General features: G+C 32.6%; 1 protein-coding gene and 1 long non-coding RNA gene across 6 annotated transcripts; one reads left to right on the top strand and one right to left on the bottom strand.

Annotated features, from left to right (window-relative positions):
• Positions 1-855: 855 nt before the first annotated feature.
• On the top strand, positions 856-3,112 carry LOC143243815 (uncharacterized). Its single transcript, XR_013024773.1, has 2 exons — positions 856-1,095; positions 1,806-3,112. It is a non-coding gene; the product is annotated as an uncharacterized LOC143243815 (long non-coding RNA).
• A 686-nt stretch (positions 3,113-3,798) lies between these two features.
• LOC143243813 (caspase drICE-like) lies at positions 3,799-13,722 on the bottom strand. Of its 5 annotated transcripts, none has more exons than XM_076487487.1 (2): positions 13,611-13,722; positions 3,799-9,276 (listed from the first exon to the last, which is right to left on the bottom strand). In XM_076487487.1, the coding sequence occupies exons 1-2, from the start codon at positions 13,705-13,707 to the stop codon at positions 8,387-8,389; spliced, it is 987 nt and encodes a 328-aa protein (XP_076343602.1). In that variant the 5' UTR covers positions 13,708-13,722; the 3' UTR covers positions 3,799-8,386. The 5 variants fall into 5 exon arrangements, with proteins under 5 accessions (XP_076343602.1, XP_076343605.1, XP_076343604.1 ...); XM_076487490.1 differs by lacking the exon at positions 13,611-13,722 and adding an exon at positions 11,693-11,827; XM_076487489.1 differs by lacking the exon at positions 13,611-13,722 and adding an exon at positions 11,543-11,720.
• Positions 13,723-15,652: the final 1,930 nt, after the last annotated feature.

Here is a 15,652-nt window from a genome sequence, read left to right on the forward strand (position 1 = left end):
GGTGTGGAAAATTACCTTCCCCATCTTGTATTTGGTGTGGATGAAACAGGCATTTTTTTTGAAAGAGAATGCCTTCTTACACTTTCTTCTCCTAAGAAGAGAACCATGCATCAGGTTTCAAGGCTGCCATAACCCATCTTGTGTTTCTTCTGGGGAGTAATGCTTCAGGTGACTTCAAGCATGGGTTTCAGCTTGATTTTCACTCTACAGGCAGATGCACCTTAAAATATCCCTCTGCCTGTAGAGTGAAAATCAATAAAGAGGGTCTGGGCTACAGTTGACATATGCCAGCAGTGGATTATATCATATTTTTCTCAGCAGTGAAGCATTTCTGTAAGGAAAATGGTCTCCAACCAAGAGCACTGTTGGTGATTGATGATGCTCCATACCACCTAGAGAACCTTTGAAATCTTCAGGGTTGTCTGCTTATAGAAGTAGTATCTTCCAACTTAAACTGTTTCCATTCTGTAACCCATAGATAAAGGAGTCATATCCAGTTTCAAGGTTTATTACTTTTGCCAAACATCCAAAGAGATGATTGAGGAGACCGACAGAGAGGATACTCAAACAATTAGCAAATCTTGGATGAAATACAATGTCATGAAGGCTATTCATAATATCAAGGAATCCTGGAATGAAGTCACCAGCACATATATGAATGATGTATGGGCAGAGGCATCCAACAGCTCTGGGGTCTGAGAAAGAGGAGCAAATGACCTAAAGTGGCATCATATAGCTGGCCAACCAAGCATGAATGGATGTGTAGGGTCTACTTATGTCACATGGGAAGAACTGGAAGAGGCAAGTGAACCTGAAGGAAATCCAGAAGAAACAGTCCTTGCCATAGCATTTTGAAGAAAGTATCAAACAGATGACCCATGTAAAAGACCAATATGGGAAAAATGACCCAGAGTGAGAATGCAGCACCAATGCAAAGACAATAATGCTTAGTGACATTGCTTGTTACAAAGGAATACTCTGTGAGAGGCAACACCAAGCAATACAGTTAACCCTCCAAACTTTCTTTAAGAAGGAGTCGTCACAGCCTGGCCCTTCCAATATGCAAACTGTCGTATACTACTGTGCAAGTTACAGGTGAGTATTCCACATTTACTTGTTTTCTTTATTTCATTATTTTGCATGTATTTAATATGTGGCCCTCTAGTGGCACAGTGGTATTTCTGTGGACTTTACTATTAGAAACTCAGCTTTGATACTCATGTTGGGCAGAGCACAAATAGCCTTTTCTGCAGATTTGCACTTCACAACAACTACAACTTAATGCATGCCAATAAATGATGCATGCTCTTTGGAATGGATGGAGCAGCCTAGTAACCAGTGGTGTCACACTTGCACTTCTTGTTTTCTTTTGATTTAAACAATTTTATTGTCACAATCCTTGTATCTTTATTATGTACAAATCATATTGCATGCCATAAATACTGAAGCATTTACATGTAGTAGCAGGTTAGCACAGCACTAACTTGAATGGTTTAGTCCTAGGTTAGCACAGCATTGACTTGAATGGTTTAGACCTAGGTTAGCATGGCACTGACTTGAATGGTTTAGACCTATGCAACTACTCGCTCCTCTGCCTCCTTACTTCATATTTAATCAGTATTAGAACATTTTACAGTAACATGATGTTTAGGTTCATATAAATAATGTAGTTATTGAAAAATGTCTAAGATAAAACTCATCTGAATTAAGCTGTTCACTTGTGCCTAGCAAAGCTGCAGTAAGTTTTACCATAGAAACCAGCTCTACTGTCCAACCTCATATCACCATCTTTGTTATCATTATAGGTTGTTCTTCTTTTCTCTCAGTGATGCAAAGAGCCAAATGATGTCCACTGTCATGCCTTCCTCAGGCTGGTGCCAGTTCATGAATCAATGCCAGTTTGATGTTTCTTTGTTTTCTATGATTGTTTATATTCTGTAACAATAGATGTTCACAGGTAAAAAATAATGTCTTCAATTAGGTATCTTCATATATGTAATGTTAAAATGACTGTTTAGAGCTGATTCATGTAGAGCTTTGTTCTCAGACACTCTTCCTCCATGCTAAATGTTGTATTAATGTAATTTAATCTGTTTCTTTGTTGTTGTTCTTTTTTCATTTAGAGCTTAGAATCAAGTTCAAAAACCTTTTAGTAAAACAATAAAAAACAAATTTTGATAAATGAAAGACTTTGTCATTAATGTCTTTGGTTTCCACATGAAAATACCTGCTATTTAATAGCACCAACCTCCCTATTTCAGAAAAGCTAATAATGATTACTGGTCACCATTGTCTGCTCTCATCAGTTATTTTAAAATAATTCCTTGTTCTGAAGAGTTACAAAAGAAAGTACAGTTTTACATAAAAATCACTTAAGAGTTTTCTGAATATGTGGAGTACATCACTTAACATTCTAGACAGAAATATTTTAAAAGATTATGGTGTTATTGATGCCTAGTTAGTTCTTCAATGTCGTTCAACATGAAGACATTCATATTCAACTAAATAATGTAGAAATATCTCTCTGAAAGATTGATCAACTTTCTGTGGAAATATAATTCTATTAAGTTTGTAATACACAGCTCAGAAAATATTTCCAAAATAGAAAAATTGTTAAAATGGATAATATTGACTCACTCTTTGATTCTTAAGTGTGTAAGTAAACTAGAACAATAGGGAAGTTTCTCAAAGTGTAAAACCATTAAATGTATTCCTAAGGTCTTTTCACAGCAAAATATTAGCTTTGAATTCAGTGTAATTTGAAATTTTCATCTGTGGGATTTTGAAAAGGAGAGGTCTAGCTTTTGAAAGAGAAGATACACATATGGGCATAGCTATAATGATATATGTAATAATGTTAATGTATTATATTGTGTTATAAACAACTACAATGAAAGATATGCCATTTCAATTCTCACTAATGGTATGAAACAATTATTGCTTATTTTATATTTATATTATAACCACAAAATATTCAAGCCATAAACCAAAACACATTAACATTTGTTTTAAATATGCTGCACATTTAAAAAACAAAACCTTGTATACACTTTATAATCCCACATTGTAGCTTGTACCCCAGGATCACCCCTTTTTTTTAAATGTGCATCATATTTTAAAAAGAATTTGTTTATTAATTTCATGTTTATAATACAATTAATCAGAGGTTGAGATTTGCTGCTTTTAATGCAGTCCTTCCTCACAATTTTGTTTATTCATTTAGCTTCATTTAGATATAAATTATTTAATTTCACTAATATATATTAATTCAAGGTTGTTCAGCTTAAATGATCAGTGTTATTACTTACAAAAATAATCAAATTAGTGTTTGGAATTATTCCAACTATACAAGTCTTGTGTGTGAATAATCAAATAGTTCTCAAAATTTTCATAATTTTTACACATTAAAAGCATAATCCATGATTGAAAAAGTATGTTTTTAAGAACCCCCATTTCTCAGTCAGTATTCCATTTAAAACATTACACCAATAAAGACAATCCAACCCTTATGTTCAGTCCTAGTGAATATAGCATTCTTTTGAGGAGAATAGTTTTATTTAGAAATTGTTTGCTGTTATAAATAAATGATTGCTGCACATACCATAGTTATCTTTTAAATTGTTTGAGTCTTGAATACTAAGTGTAAATATTTTATGGATTTTTGTTTGTGGTGCTAATCAATAGATAGCACAACATTTCATAAGCCTCAATCACCACTTCTGACAGTTTTTAAATCAACACAACAGATGGCACAACCAGTGATATCTCAATTTAAGATGCATAAATGCAACAAAATGATTAATATTATTATTTTTATTTAGTATAGAATAACATTACAAGCTGATTTTAGTATTAAAAATTTAAAACTGTGGTTTGTAAAAACACATTTTACACATAAATCTTAACCCAAAAAATGCAGGCACTTGGCATAAAGACCAATCATGGAATAATAATGTATAGACTTTGAGCAGGGCACACCTATGTTCTATCTTATCAATGATATCTTGGTGCAGTTCAGGGTACAACATTTACTTTTGCATTAATGTTAAATAATACTGCCGAGTTCAAAACACAACCTTACTCATTTTTCTAAACAAAATGGCATTGGTCATGCTACATGCCATAACCAGTGTACACTTTTCAAAATGGCTCTGTATTTTAATAAATTAAACTTGTTTCACCTACAAAACTGTCACACCTAATCATTTTTATATTTATACAAAACATTACAGTAGTGAAATCATGGCAACTTAAATTAATAAAGAATGATTTGCGTACACACAACAATTTGACTCCAAATTTCAAACAAAATTTCATTTGGTAAGAACCTAGTGGAATTCTAAATATTTTCTCTGCAATTTAGAATATGTACCTTACCATTCCAACAACGACATTCAAGTTATGTTAGTCATAAGAATTGACAAGTGAGGAATGCATATTTAAAAATACAAGTGTATCTAAGTAATGTGTAGTGATTCTATTTTCTTTTTAGGGTAATAAGACGTAACAATCCCAATAAAGATAATTAACAACATTAATACACAAATACTACTGGCTACAAACTGATGCAAGCTACACAAAACTATTAATGAAAATAAATTACATTTACTTCTATTTTTCACTGGCATCATAAGTATTGTCTACAAATGGCACACACACACAAGAGAAAATTAAAAACCAGTAAATATCAAACTATAGATCGAATTATCTCACTTCAGCCTTGAAAACCTGCTACAATTACCAATTTTGCAGTCATATTCTTGTAGAAGTGAAATGTTGAAGTAAACTCGTCTCTTTATTTTTTGCTATATATATAGCTGTTTTTAATAATGTAAATGTCAAATTAAAATCATAGATACATTTTGTCTGAAACATGTAATGCACTACAACCCAAGTTTAATACAATAGTGTATTGGGAAATCAAAAACTGCTGAACTAATACCTCAAACTTATACAAATAACTTATTGCTATGGTAACTACTGCAATAATCATGTGGACCACATGTGCACATTAATGCAATAAAATTACAATATTTTAAATAGTGAAAGCAAATACAAAAATTGCTGAGTCAGCAAAACCCATCAATATGATATTTCTTGAAAGTTTTCAAGTAGATGAAATGTAAGTCAGGTATGTAACTGTTCATAAAAATCTCCACACTTACAATAACAGTCCCTAATTTTGAACTAATACATTTAATGTTAAGCACCTGGTCAACATCACCCAGCAACAATTTTAAGGCTACTCTGACTGAATAATAGGAATTGTTGTCACTTTACAAAATACCCATAGCTAAACACAACTTTTTTTCTGACAGCAGGATACAAACCAGTCTGGTGGTATACTAATGAACAGGTCATACCTGGTTTGTGCTTTTATACGATCAGTACACCTTTCTCGAAGACAGAAGAGATTTTAAAATAATTATTACATCATTAACATACAAAATACCACTCAAATGAGCTCTAACATCCAAATTTTGACTGATCTTGTCTATATTTCTAATACATATCATTCAGTTATTTTAACAATGTGGTGAGAAATCACCAGCAAACAAGTTTTGTCTCCATAACATCTTCTCATGTCTAATTTAAATACAAAACCTTTCCTTTGAAAGTACTTTAAACTTTTCTAGAACTATCAAACAATATTTTGATAATTTTTGTGATAACTAATTTGTTATTACCAGGTGCATACAAATCTCAGGTACATCTTCAAATCATTATGTGTAGACCATCCCAACAACATTTCATACCATTATTATTCTGTTCCTTTTATGTTTCAGTGTTTCTAGTTACAAAAATTGTTCAGAACTAAAGGGATTTCTTTCCCAGGTGCTTGACATGAATAAAATGTGGCAATTATGTTTAATAAGTTACTATCAATCCACTGCTGATGAAATGATATATTAAGTATTTCATGATATGAAGAATACAACACAACTGAAAAATGGTAACTGACTGGCATTTCTTTTTAAACATGATGGTATTATTATGTTAGAATGGATACCCCCTTCTCTGTCCTAACATTTACAACTTCCATCTTACATTAGAATGGATATTCCTTCTCCATACCACCTAAAAGTCCTAACCTTTGCAACTTCTTTCTTTTTGGTTCTCTTATAAACACCAGGTGTGAACTCTTCCTAACAATTATGTTTTTAAAGTAAATGTAGACAAGCTATATATGTACCACCACACATCCAACTTACCAAATTAGTATAACAAAACTTATACAGCAATGAAAAAAATAGATTGTACTTAACTTTTTACATATGGGATTGTTCAAAATGACCAACCTTGTAACCAGACTACAACTCTAAATTTACTAAGTAAATTGGCAAGTTTTAAGAAACATTATAGATCTTTGTAATTAAGTGTTTTTAATAAAGATTTGTCTGTGGCTTTAAGGAGCCTTAACTGAGACATTCCAAGCACAAGGTGAATTTTTTTTCATGGTAAGTATAAATTTTTTTTTTCATCATACAGTTTTTAAATTTCATTTGCATAATCTCCAGTATCTGCTGAATGAATATGAAAAGTTTTTTTGGTTTTCTTCTGAAATTATATGTCACCTGCTATTTTCTTTACCCTAACACTAATTGTAACAAATCAGCAATATAGGATAAAATGAAAAACTGAAAAATAAATCTACATTACCCTTTCTTTCTCTCTAAAATGGCTACACATTGTCACATACTACATTTATTGTTACAGGCAGTGTTGTGCCCTTAGATTCAGTATTGATACACCTAAAAGTCAGACCCTCTCAGAGTATGGTAAAAGCCATTTGTCACAGTAGGGTAGTTTTGGTAAACAAAGGACAGAATTCCAAGCACGCACATGTCAAACTACACAATCATATCTCATGATATTCACATGCTCTGAAGAATAATTTCTCTACTTTTGTTTTCATTTATGTTTTCTTATCCAATAAATTTCTTTTAAACTTTAATTACTTTTATAACAATAAATAACAAATATTTATTAAAAAAAAAGAGATTTAGTACTTACATCTGGATTCTTGTCCTTTCAAGTTTTCTACTCATAAGAACTACGACCCTAATGTTTGCTGACCCTACTTTTGAATACCAATAGTTGTCCCACAAGCTTTTTTAACTTAAAATCAAAAATTTTGTCACCTACCAAAATCAGAATGTCTTAAAACTATTAAAATTTAACTGGTTTTCTAAGCTTAAGCTATAAATAGGCTAAAATAACTGCAATAACTAGTCAAACAAACCTTCAGTGATAGCAAACAAAGAAACTGGGACAGAATTTCTCATAACCTGCCATCCAAACAAATCTACTCATTGAACTTCACTTAAAATATTCTCATTCTACTGATTGTAAACAATCGAACAGTTAATAAAATACAAGACATCATAGGAGGAGCATGGTGTGCGAGTTTCACTTTATTGTGTATATATATGTATATATATATTGTGTATATATATGTATATATATATTGTGTATATATATATATACACACATCACTAAATTAAAAATTTTATAGGCTAGAAATTAATACTTTAGCTTGGGAATAGCTATAGTTCAAGTTTGTAATTCATTGTAAACTTAGATCATATAGGGGTAAAAAGAAAATCTAAAATAGGTAATTTAGAAGAAATAAGTGCCACAGAAAACTGATAAACTGGTCAGCATTTCCTTAGGGAATTAACAAATTAAAACTTATATATTTTAAAAATTGAACTATAAACTACAATTTGATACCAAGTTGATTGATATACATAGATAATATAGTTGTTTATTTAATTTTTGAATGCAACTCTGTAAAAAGGTCATCACATGCACAACTGTTCAATCAAAACACCCACACCTGTATTCAGAGGTAATGAAAACTATAACATTGAATAATATCTAGGTTACCTGCATCCTTACAATACAATGTTTGGTGGTAATCCAATACAGTAGGCCTATAAGATTAAAATCCTGTTTCTTTTATATTACCTTCACTGTTTCCTGTTCTCCAATACTTTTAGTCTTCTTTTAGGACCAACGGGTCGTGAAAGAAATCATTAATATCATGTACATAAAAACCTGTCTTCAGTTGGTACTCTTTTGCTAGTATTATGTTGTAAACACATTTGGTACATTCAAGCCAAAACTAGACTGTTGTTAGTACAGACAATTAATAACCAATACTTTATCTTTCTAGTTTTTAGAAATGTAGGCTTCTTTTAAATAAACTACATTACTCCACATTTTATTCCAGTTAAAGAAAGAAAAATATTTTTCAAACTGTGCAAATTTTAGTAAAAGTCTTTAAAATCATCAATGACTGCAAAATGCATACTACAACTGTTTTCTATTTAGTTCAGAAAAAATTTAACTTTGTGTAAAACTGCTCAGTGCATGAACATGACTAAATCTTTGGATGAAAATAGATTTTCCTAGTGAGCATGGAACTTATACAAGGCACTTGTTTCATCCTATCCATTCCTGGATCATTAGGCACACAAGACTCGAAATCATACGCTACCTTCCGGCACACTATTGTCATCAGACTCTGTAAATCCATATCCTTGGCATGACCTTCCAACACCTTACACAATGCCTGCACAAACCAGGAACCATTGTTAGTGTTCCTCCATGAATAAAACCCAGGCACAGTTGAATAACATATAAGGAAGTCAGCATGGGTTGGTATCTTGAAGAACTTTGATCCAGCATCAGGTTCATCTTTACCTGTGGCTAGAGTAACTCCTCTATCCAACTTATCCCCTTGACAAGCTTGTATAAAAAATATTTTTGGTTTGCCTGCTAAGGATGTACACAAGTCACCAGTGAATGGAGTAAACACCATTTCATTTGGAAACTTTCCATCTCGACCGTACAACGCACCTTGTTCTCCATGAGTCAAAATACAGCAGACGAAGCAATCTCGATTCGAATGGTCTTCTTTGCTAACCTTTTCCAATTCATTAAGCATTGCTTTTACGGGTAAATTACAGTGCATGACAACTTCAAAATCTAATTCTCTAAAACAACGATAGAGTTGTTCACCATCTTGATTAGTTCCTCTTCTTTCGTTCAGGCGAGTATGAGGATCAAAATCTTTGTTGTTAAAAATCAGACACTTTCCTCTTGTTTTGTGTCTCATGTTGTACTCTTCACTGTCAGGATGAATGGACAAGTAGGCAGATGCTTCTGAGGTTCTGTTAAAAAATGGTATACCTAGAGCATCACCAACATCTTCTCTGCCACCATCATGGCAGTTCACTGATTGTTCTTCTGTAGACATCTTATTTGGGCCTGCATGTAAAACAAAGATTGTCTATTTACAATCCTAATACATGAATGAAAGTTAAAAACATACATAACAATATACCTTGATAAACAGTTACAGACAGATTTCTAAATTTAATAAATTACACAATTTGTATTAAAAAGATATGTGTACTGTATCTGAAAGGAAAAACATCTTGTAATTTGTGAAATGAAACTACCATGTAATTAATGAAGCCCTTACTTTTACAATAAATATAGCAAAACACTTGTTTTCTCCACAGCACTATGTGCTCTTTGTCAATTAATAAAGCATGTCCATCAAGCCAATGTATACATCAGCTCAAACAATAGGTTTTATTTTTTATTTCTAATACTCTTCTCTAAGTTAAAATATTTGCTTTATTCTTACTGAAAATTTAATTTTCTCTAGCTTTAATTATGCCTTTCTCTGCACAATAGCAAACATCTTACATCTGATTCTATTGAAAACGTTTCTCTTAAGCAGAATGGTAGCATTATGAAGTTACATAACTTGAACATAGAAACTTGCAAAATACTTTTATGCGAACAAGAAAGAAACAGGTCCGGTAACAAGATAATGTAATTTTAACCATATACATATGCGTAACATCATGGTCAAATGAAATCACCTAACATCTAGGTTCAAATGACAAATGGTCAGATACTAAATCTATTACATGACAGTTAATTTATTCATGAGGTTGACATAAATGAACAAAATAGAAGTTATATAAAAATGAGGATTCCTCATCAGTGCTCTAGATAAAAACACATTAAAAAATAAAAATTATGCATACCAAGTATTCATAGTATTTATTAGTACATATATCATTCATTGATATGTTTATATTTGCCAGTTTGAAAGAAAGACACCTGTAATAATCATGAATATAAGATCATTCTCACCATAAAATGACAGACACATTAAACAGGGATTACTGGCTTCCAACTACTTGCATTTTAGGGTTACTTTTGAAATTAAAATTATAACACCTTAATTTTATCAAGCAATCTCAACAAAGAGATAACTGCACTGAAGTTCTCCTGTAAGTTCCTTAGGTGGTTCTTAACAGGGTGTTCATACAGAACTATAAAGAAAAACAAGTGAGCATTGCAAAAAACATATAATTGTTACATGACCAAAAAGTTAAAAACAAAATGAAATTTAGCAAGTTTTTGGTTTTGGCACTGAAAATGATTTTGTCAAAATCTTATCTAGAACACTGAACTACAATGCAGCAGTTTCAAAAAACATCTCTGTTTCAAAAGAATACAATAACACGCAGTCCATACAGTGCAGGGTAAAAAACTCTATGATAGAAAATCTAATAGAACTGGTTACAATACATAGATCCATGATAATGAAAGACCAAAGTGCATGTAAATAACATAGTGGAATCTGCTTAAAAAAATACAAGCTAAAATCTTTCAAACTCTTGAAATATAAGAAAGAAAGAAGTCAGAACAAAGTATCAATTAGTCATTTTCCTTGTTCTAGAGGATTACAATAAGTGCTTGACTTTTATTCAAGGGATGAATCTGATCCTCCTACAGGCTTCTAGAAAGTGAACACTAATGATCCTCATCTAAATCAATTTATTACATATTTATTCCTATAGAATAAAGTAATATAACTAATAGAATCAAAGTTTTATTTCTGTTTAATGATCATGGCTAGTGTCAATGCAGATAATTGATGTATGTGTAAAATGCATTTGAAGGTAAACTAAACCATCTTTATTTACAAATTACTTAGGAAGTTAACTCTTTACTATAAAAATTCATATGGTGAAGTTTACAAGTGAAAAGTTCAACATTTTGTTTCATGGTATATAATTAAAAAGAGGAGAAGGAATAGAACATTTCATATCCTCACGAACAAAAGTGTGGAACGCTTGTTTATAATTTCAATGTTTTCATGTGTCCGTCTTTATACTTTACGAAAAAAACTCGATTGAATTATGACATAAACACCCCAAATGCGTATCACGTGATTCACCACTAGAAGTATTATAGTTCGTTTGTCACACTCAGTTTCTAGCAAATGGAACATAAAAAGCTCCAACTATAATAACGTTTACACGACTCGTTGTTGTCCCTCAATATAATTAAATTGTAAGAATACTTACTTATTTCATGAAAATAAAATAGAAACCCTATATCCGAGCGCTTTCGAAAGTTGAAGCGTTTCTATTTCATTTTTATCAAGATTTCTTGTACCTTCGTGTTGAGCATCATAAATACTTATTTAATGAAATATTGTCCTTACCTTTACTTTAATATATGTTATTGGCGCAAATCCTAGTAACTGAAATACGGTATAATTCGCAAGACGTAAATCAATTAACAATCCTTTCAATCACAAAGACTTATTTCAGTTTCAGTTCGTTAACGTATAAGCCTTCTTTTGTTTACTCACCTGAAACGGCAAGTACGATGGCGTCATCATATAATACAAATACAAAGTATACGAGAACTATAATTATCAATTTGACATTTTTATACAAATGTTTTAATCCAGCTTAATTTATTTATTCGAAACCGTAATAATTATTCTTAGATGTACTGATTAAAATTTATAATTTTACAATATATCTTCATTTTGAGGTAATTTATATATTATATTTTAAAGGTAGGATATATTACTTTAAATATAATACAAATGAATAGCGCTACCTGATTTTGATCATTTATAGTGAAACAATGAAAGGTTGAAGAAGTATTGAATGTGTAAAGGAGAAAAGTTTATTTTAAGTTATGACGTTTCGAGAAAATCATGCCAACATCAGTGTTCAGACACACTTGAATAAAGATTAATGTACACAGCAATGTAACAAATGGATCTAATGACTGGAAATTGTTAGCTTGATAAAGATATTTTGATACCTCAGGATGTTGTTTTTATATATGGCTGTTTTATTAACTTAAAATAACTCCTAGTTATTATGAATAGCTTCCTTTATTTTGCATCTGTTGGTGCTTGAGATTTTGTTTAAAATTACAGATTTTATAGAAGTATACTTGCTGTAGTAAACATGAGATGGTTTTTATCATTTTGGTGAATCTGGACACTTATTACACTTTATAAATGACGGTGGTGTTGTACGATTTTATATACTTTTTATTTAATAATGACTGTAGTTTAAGATCAGATTTATGGATGAATTTTAAGTCAATGAGAATTTTATATTTATTGGAAAGTTTTCTCCAAGTGTTAGTTATTTTTTAGCTGATTTCAGGGATAAATGATAAACTGCAGTGTAATATTTGTTGTTGTTTGGTGTGTTAGTGCTGTATTTTATTATTTATTATTATTAGTGTTAAATTTTGAAGTTTTTGTTCTGGGGTTGTGTGGAAAATTTTCAACAACGTTTAGTGGAAAGTTATTAATATAAATAAAGGAATACGTTTAGAAGTTGATTTCTTCAGGTATATAATCATTTAAGCTTGTTTTTTTTGTTTTTTGAAATTTCGCGCAAAGCTACTCGAGGGCTTTCTGCACGAGCCGTCCCTGATTTAGTAGTGTAAGACTAGAGGGAAGGCAGGTAGTCATCACCACCCACCGCAAACTCTTTGGCTACTCTTTTACCAACGAATAGCAGGATTGAACGTCACATTATAACGCCCCCACGGGTGAAAGGGCGAACATGTTTGGTGTAACGAAAATTCGAGCCCGTGACCCACAGATTACGAGTCGAGTGCCTGAACCACCTGTCATGCCGAGTCATTTTGTTAGGTAACAAACGAATCGTAACAATCTCAGTAGGTCAAAACATCACTTCTTTTTTAAGGTTTGTTTAGTATTTTTCACAAACAGCAGCTGATCGTGACCAAATACGTTTCTATGGTATTACTGAGCTTACTTTTCAACTTGTCAAAGTTACCCGAGATTTTAAAAGTATCATCTCCATTGGGTTAGGCCCGGCATGGCCAGGTGGTTAAGGCACTCGACTCGTAATCTGAGTGTCGCGGGTTCGAATCACCGTCACACCATACATCCTTGTCCTTTCAGCCGTGGAGACGTTGTAATTTAACGTTCAATCTCACTATCCGTTGGTAAAAGAGTAGCCCAAGAGGTGTTGATAATTAACTGCCTTCTAGTCTTACACTGCTAAATTTGGGACGGCTAGCGCAGATAGCCCTCGTGTGTCTTAATGGTAAGAATGAGGGCTTATAACGCTAAAATTTTAGTTTCGATACTCACAGGGAGCACAGTACAGATAACCCATTGTGTAGCTTTGTGTTTAATAACAAGCAAATAGGATTACATTCAGACTACGACCTATTCATTATTGTTAACATTTTAGAATATTGTTATGATCAAAGAGTCCACCTACCGTTTGTTTGTGTGCTGTTTGTTTCCAAAAACCAGCATATATTTATAGCGTAACACAACAAAATCTGTATAAAAACTAAAAGGTTAGAAACTCTCATTCTAGGCAGATGAAGATATGTTATAATTTGAAATCTGAAAAAAAGGAAAAATACTATTAAAAAAAGTTAGACTTTTGAAGAGAAATTAGTTTTTTTAATATAAGAATGTTTAGTTGCAACCATTTTAAGTTATACGGTTAATTATTCTATGAAAGTTGTTTTGTTTTTTTTTTAAGGAGAAAGTAAGTACATTACTGAATGACCATCCAGAGGACTCAAAGGTGACCCAAGAGAGGAAAAAACGAAGAACAACGACCCTCAGGGAAACAGGATGCCGCAGCGATTGAAAAGTCGGTAATGAACAGAATTTTGGGGGGTGATCTAGTGAGAAAAGAAAAGAAAAGGACAGATAGAGAGACAGGAGTAGTAGTTTCGCTCACGCGAAAGGTTGGATGATGTTGGAGTAATAAATAATTGGTTGTTATTTGTTTTGTTTTTATATAACCTCACGTACTGCGACTCTTAACGGCTGATGAGTAGGTAAAAGTTTCGGAACATTAAATGATGGCAGCATAAGAACTTATTATGGCAGTGGAGTTGACGAGTTGTTTTCTCTCTTGTCCATCACAGATAGCCTCTTCAGAAGATTTAACTTTTATCTAGCAAAACCACAGACTAAAATATGGTTATGAATATCGTAGTTCATCTCACAGCGTCAGTTCTACTTACCAAAAACTATTCATTGGACATTCATATCCAAACGTCCTGCTTCAATCGAACAAACCTGATTTTTCACCCATTTAACCAGACTTCCCTCCATCAGAGTTTCTTCTGGCTTCGGCCTGCCCAGGTGTGGTTCATCATTTTTTGGATATCAGTGATAGGAAAAACGACTTATTAAGTCGGATTTTTCACCTATTTAACATTTGAGAAAGATTGAGGTAGTTTTGGGCTCAAGGCTTTTAATTATTCCCTTTACCGTATAAGACCAGCTTACCTTCGCAAAAAAAGTAACTGCGTCCTCTATATTTATTTTTCTAGCCGATAATTCTTAAATTTGTCAGGCTCTTCAGATCACTTTTGCTTTTCTCCCCACATCCAGATGGTTGGGGTGCTCACTTCGAATCTGAGAGTTGCGGGTTTCACATCCCTGTCCCATCAAACATACTCGTTCTTTCAGCTGCGGGAGTGTTATTATGTGATGGTCAATTCCACTATTTCCTGGCAAAAGAGTACCCCAAGAGTTAGCGATGACTTACACTACTAAATTAGGGACGGTTTAAAATCCCTCCCCAATTCTGGGGGTTTAATTTTCCCATTGCATACTACACTTTTTTTTTCCTGTATAAACTAGACACCCATTATGAATGTAACTAATATCTTGGCTGCTTTTAGTGAAGTCAACACAACTTATACACAAAGAGCTACAGAGTTCTACGTTCTTGAAACTCGCGAGTTAAGATGAGGTCTGAGTATGTATGACGTGAGATTTTTTAGAAAAGTAAATAATAAAAAAAATGTGAGGTATCTACGAGTGGGTGACGAAAAAAGCCCGTTTCGAAACCCTTTTACCATCACATTATAACACACCCACGGCTGAAAGGGCGAGCATGTTTGATGTGACGGAAATTAGAACCCGTGACCCTCGGATTACGAGTCGAATGCCATAACTATCTGGCCATGCCGGGTCATACTCTTCATTAAAAAAAAAAAAAAAGTGTCATGAACACAACACTCAACTTGAAGATCAACACACACAAAAAAAAAAAACATTTCATCCGGGAATTTACGTCATACCTCAAATCCAGTTTTTCATGAATTACCTTACTGAAATAAAGATAGCTGATAAATGATTTAAAAATATCTTCCGTAAATTATAAAATTTTGTTTATATAGGAAGCGATATAAACACTGGCATCGAAGCTGGAGTCGTTATAGCAGTAATGGCTGGGGTTCAAACTCTGGTGAGCACAGCACAGACAGCTTCACAATTATATTTTAGACA

The sequence above is a fragment of the Tachypleus tridentatus genome, chromosome 2 (genome assembly GCF_004210375.1).
Source record: "Tachypleus tridentatus isolate NWPU-2018 chromosome 2, ASM421037v1, whole genome shotgun sequence".
Lineage (NCBI taxonomy): Eukaryota > Metazoa > Arthropoda > Merostomata > Xiphosura > Limulidae > Tachypleus > Tachypleus tridentatus.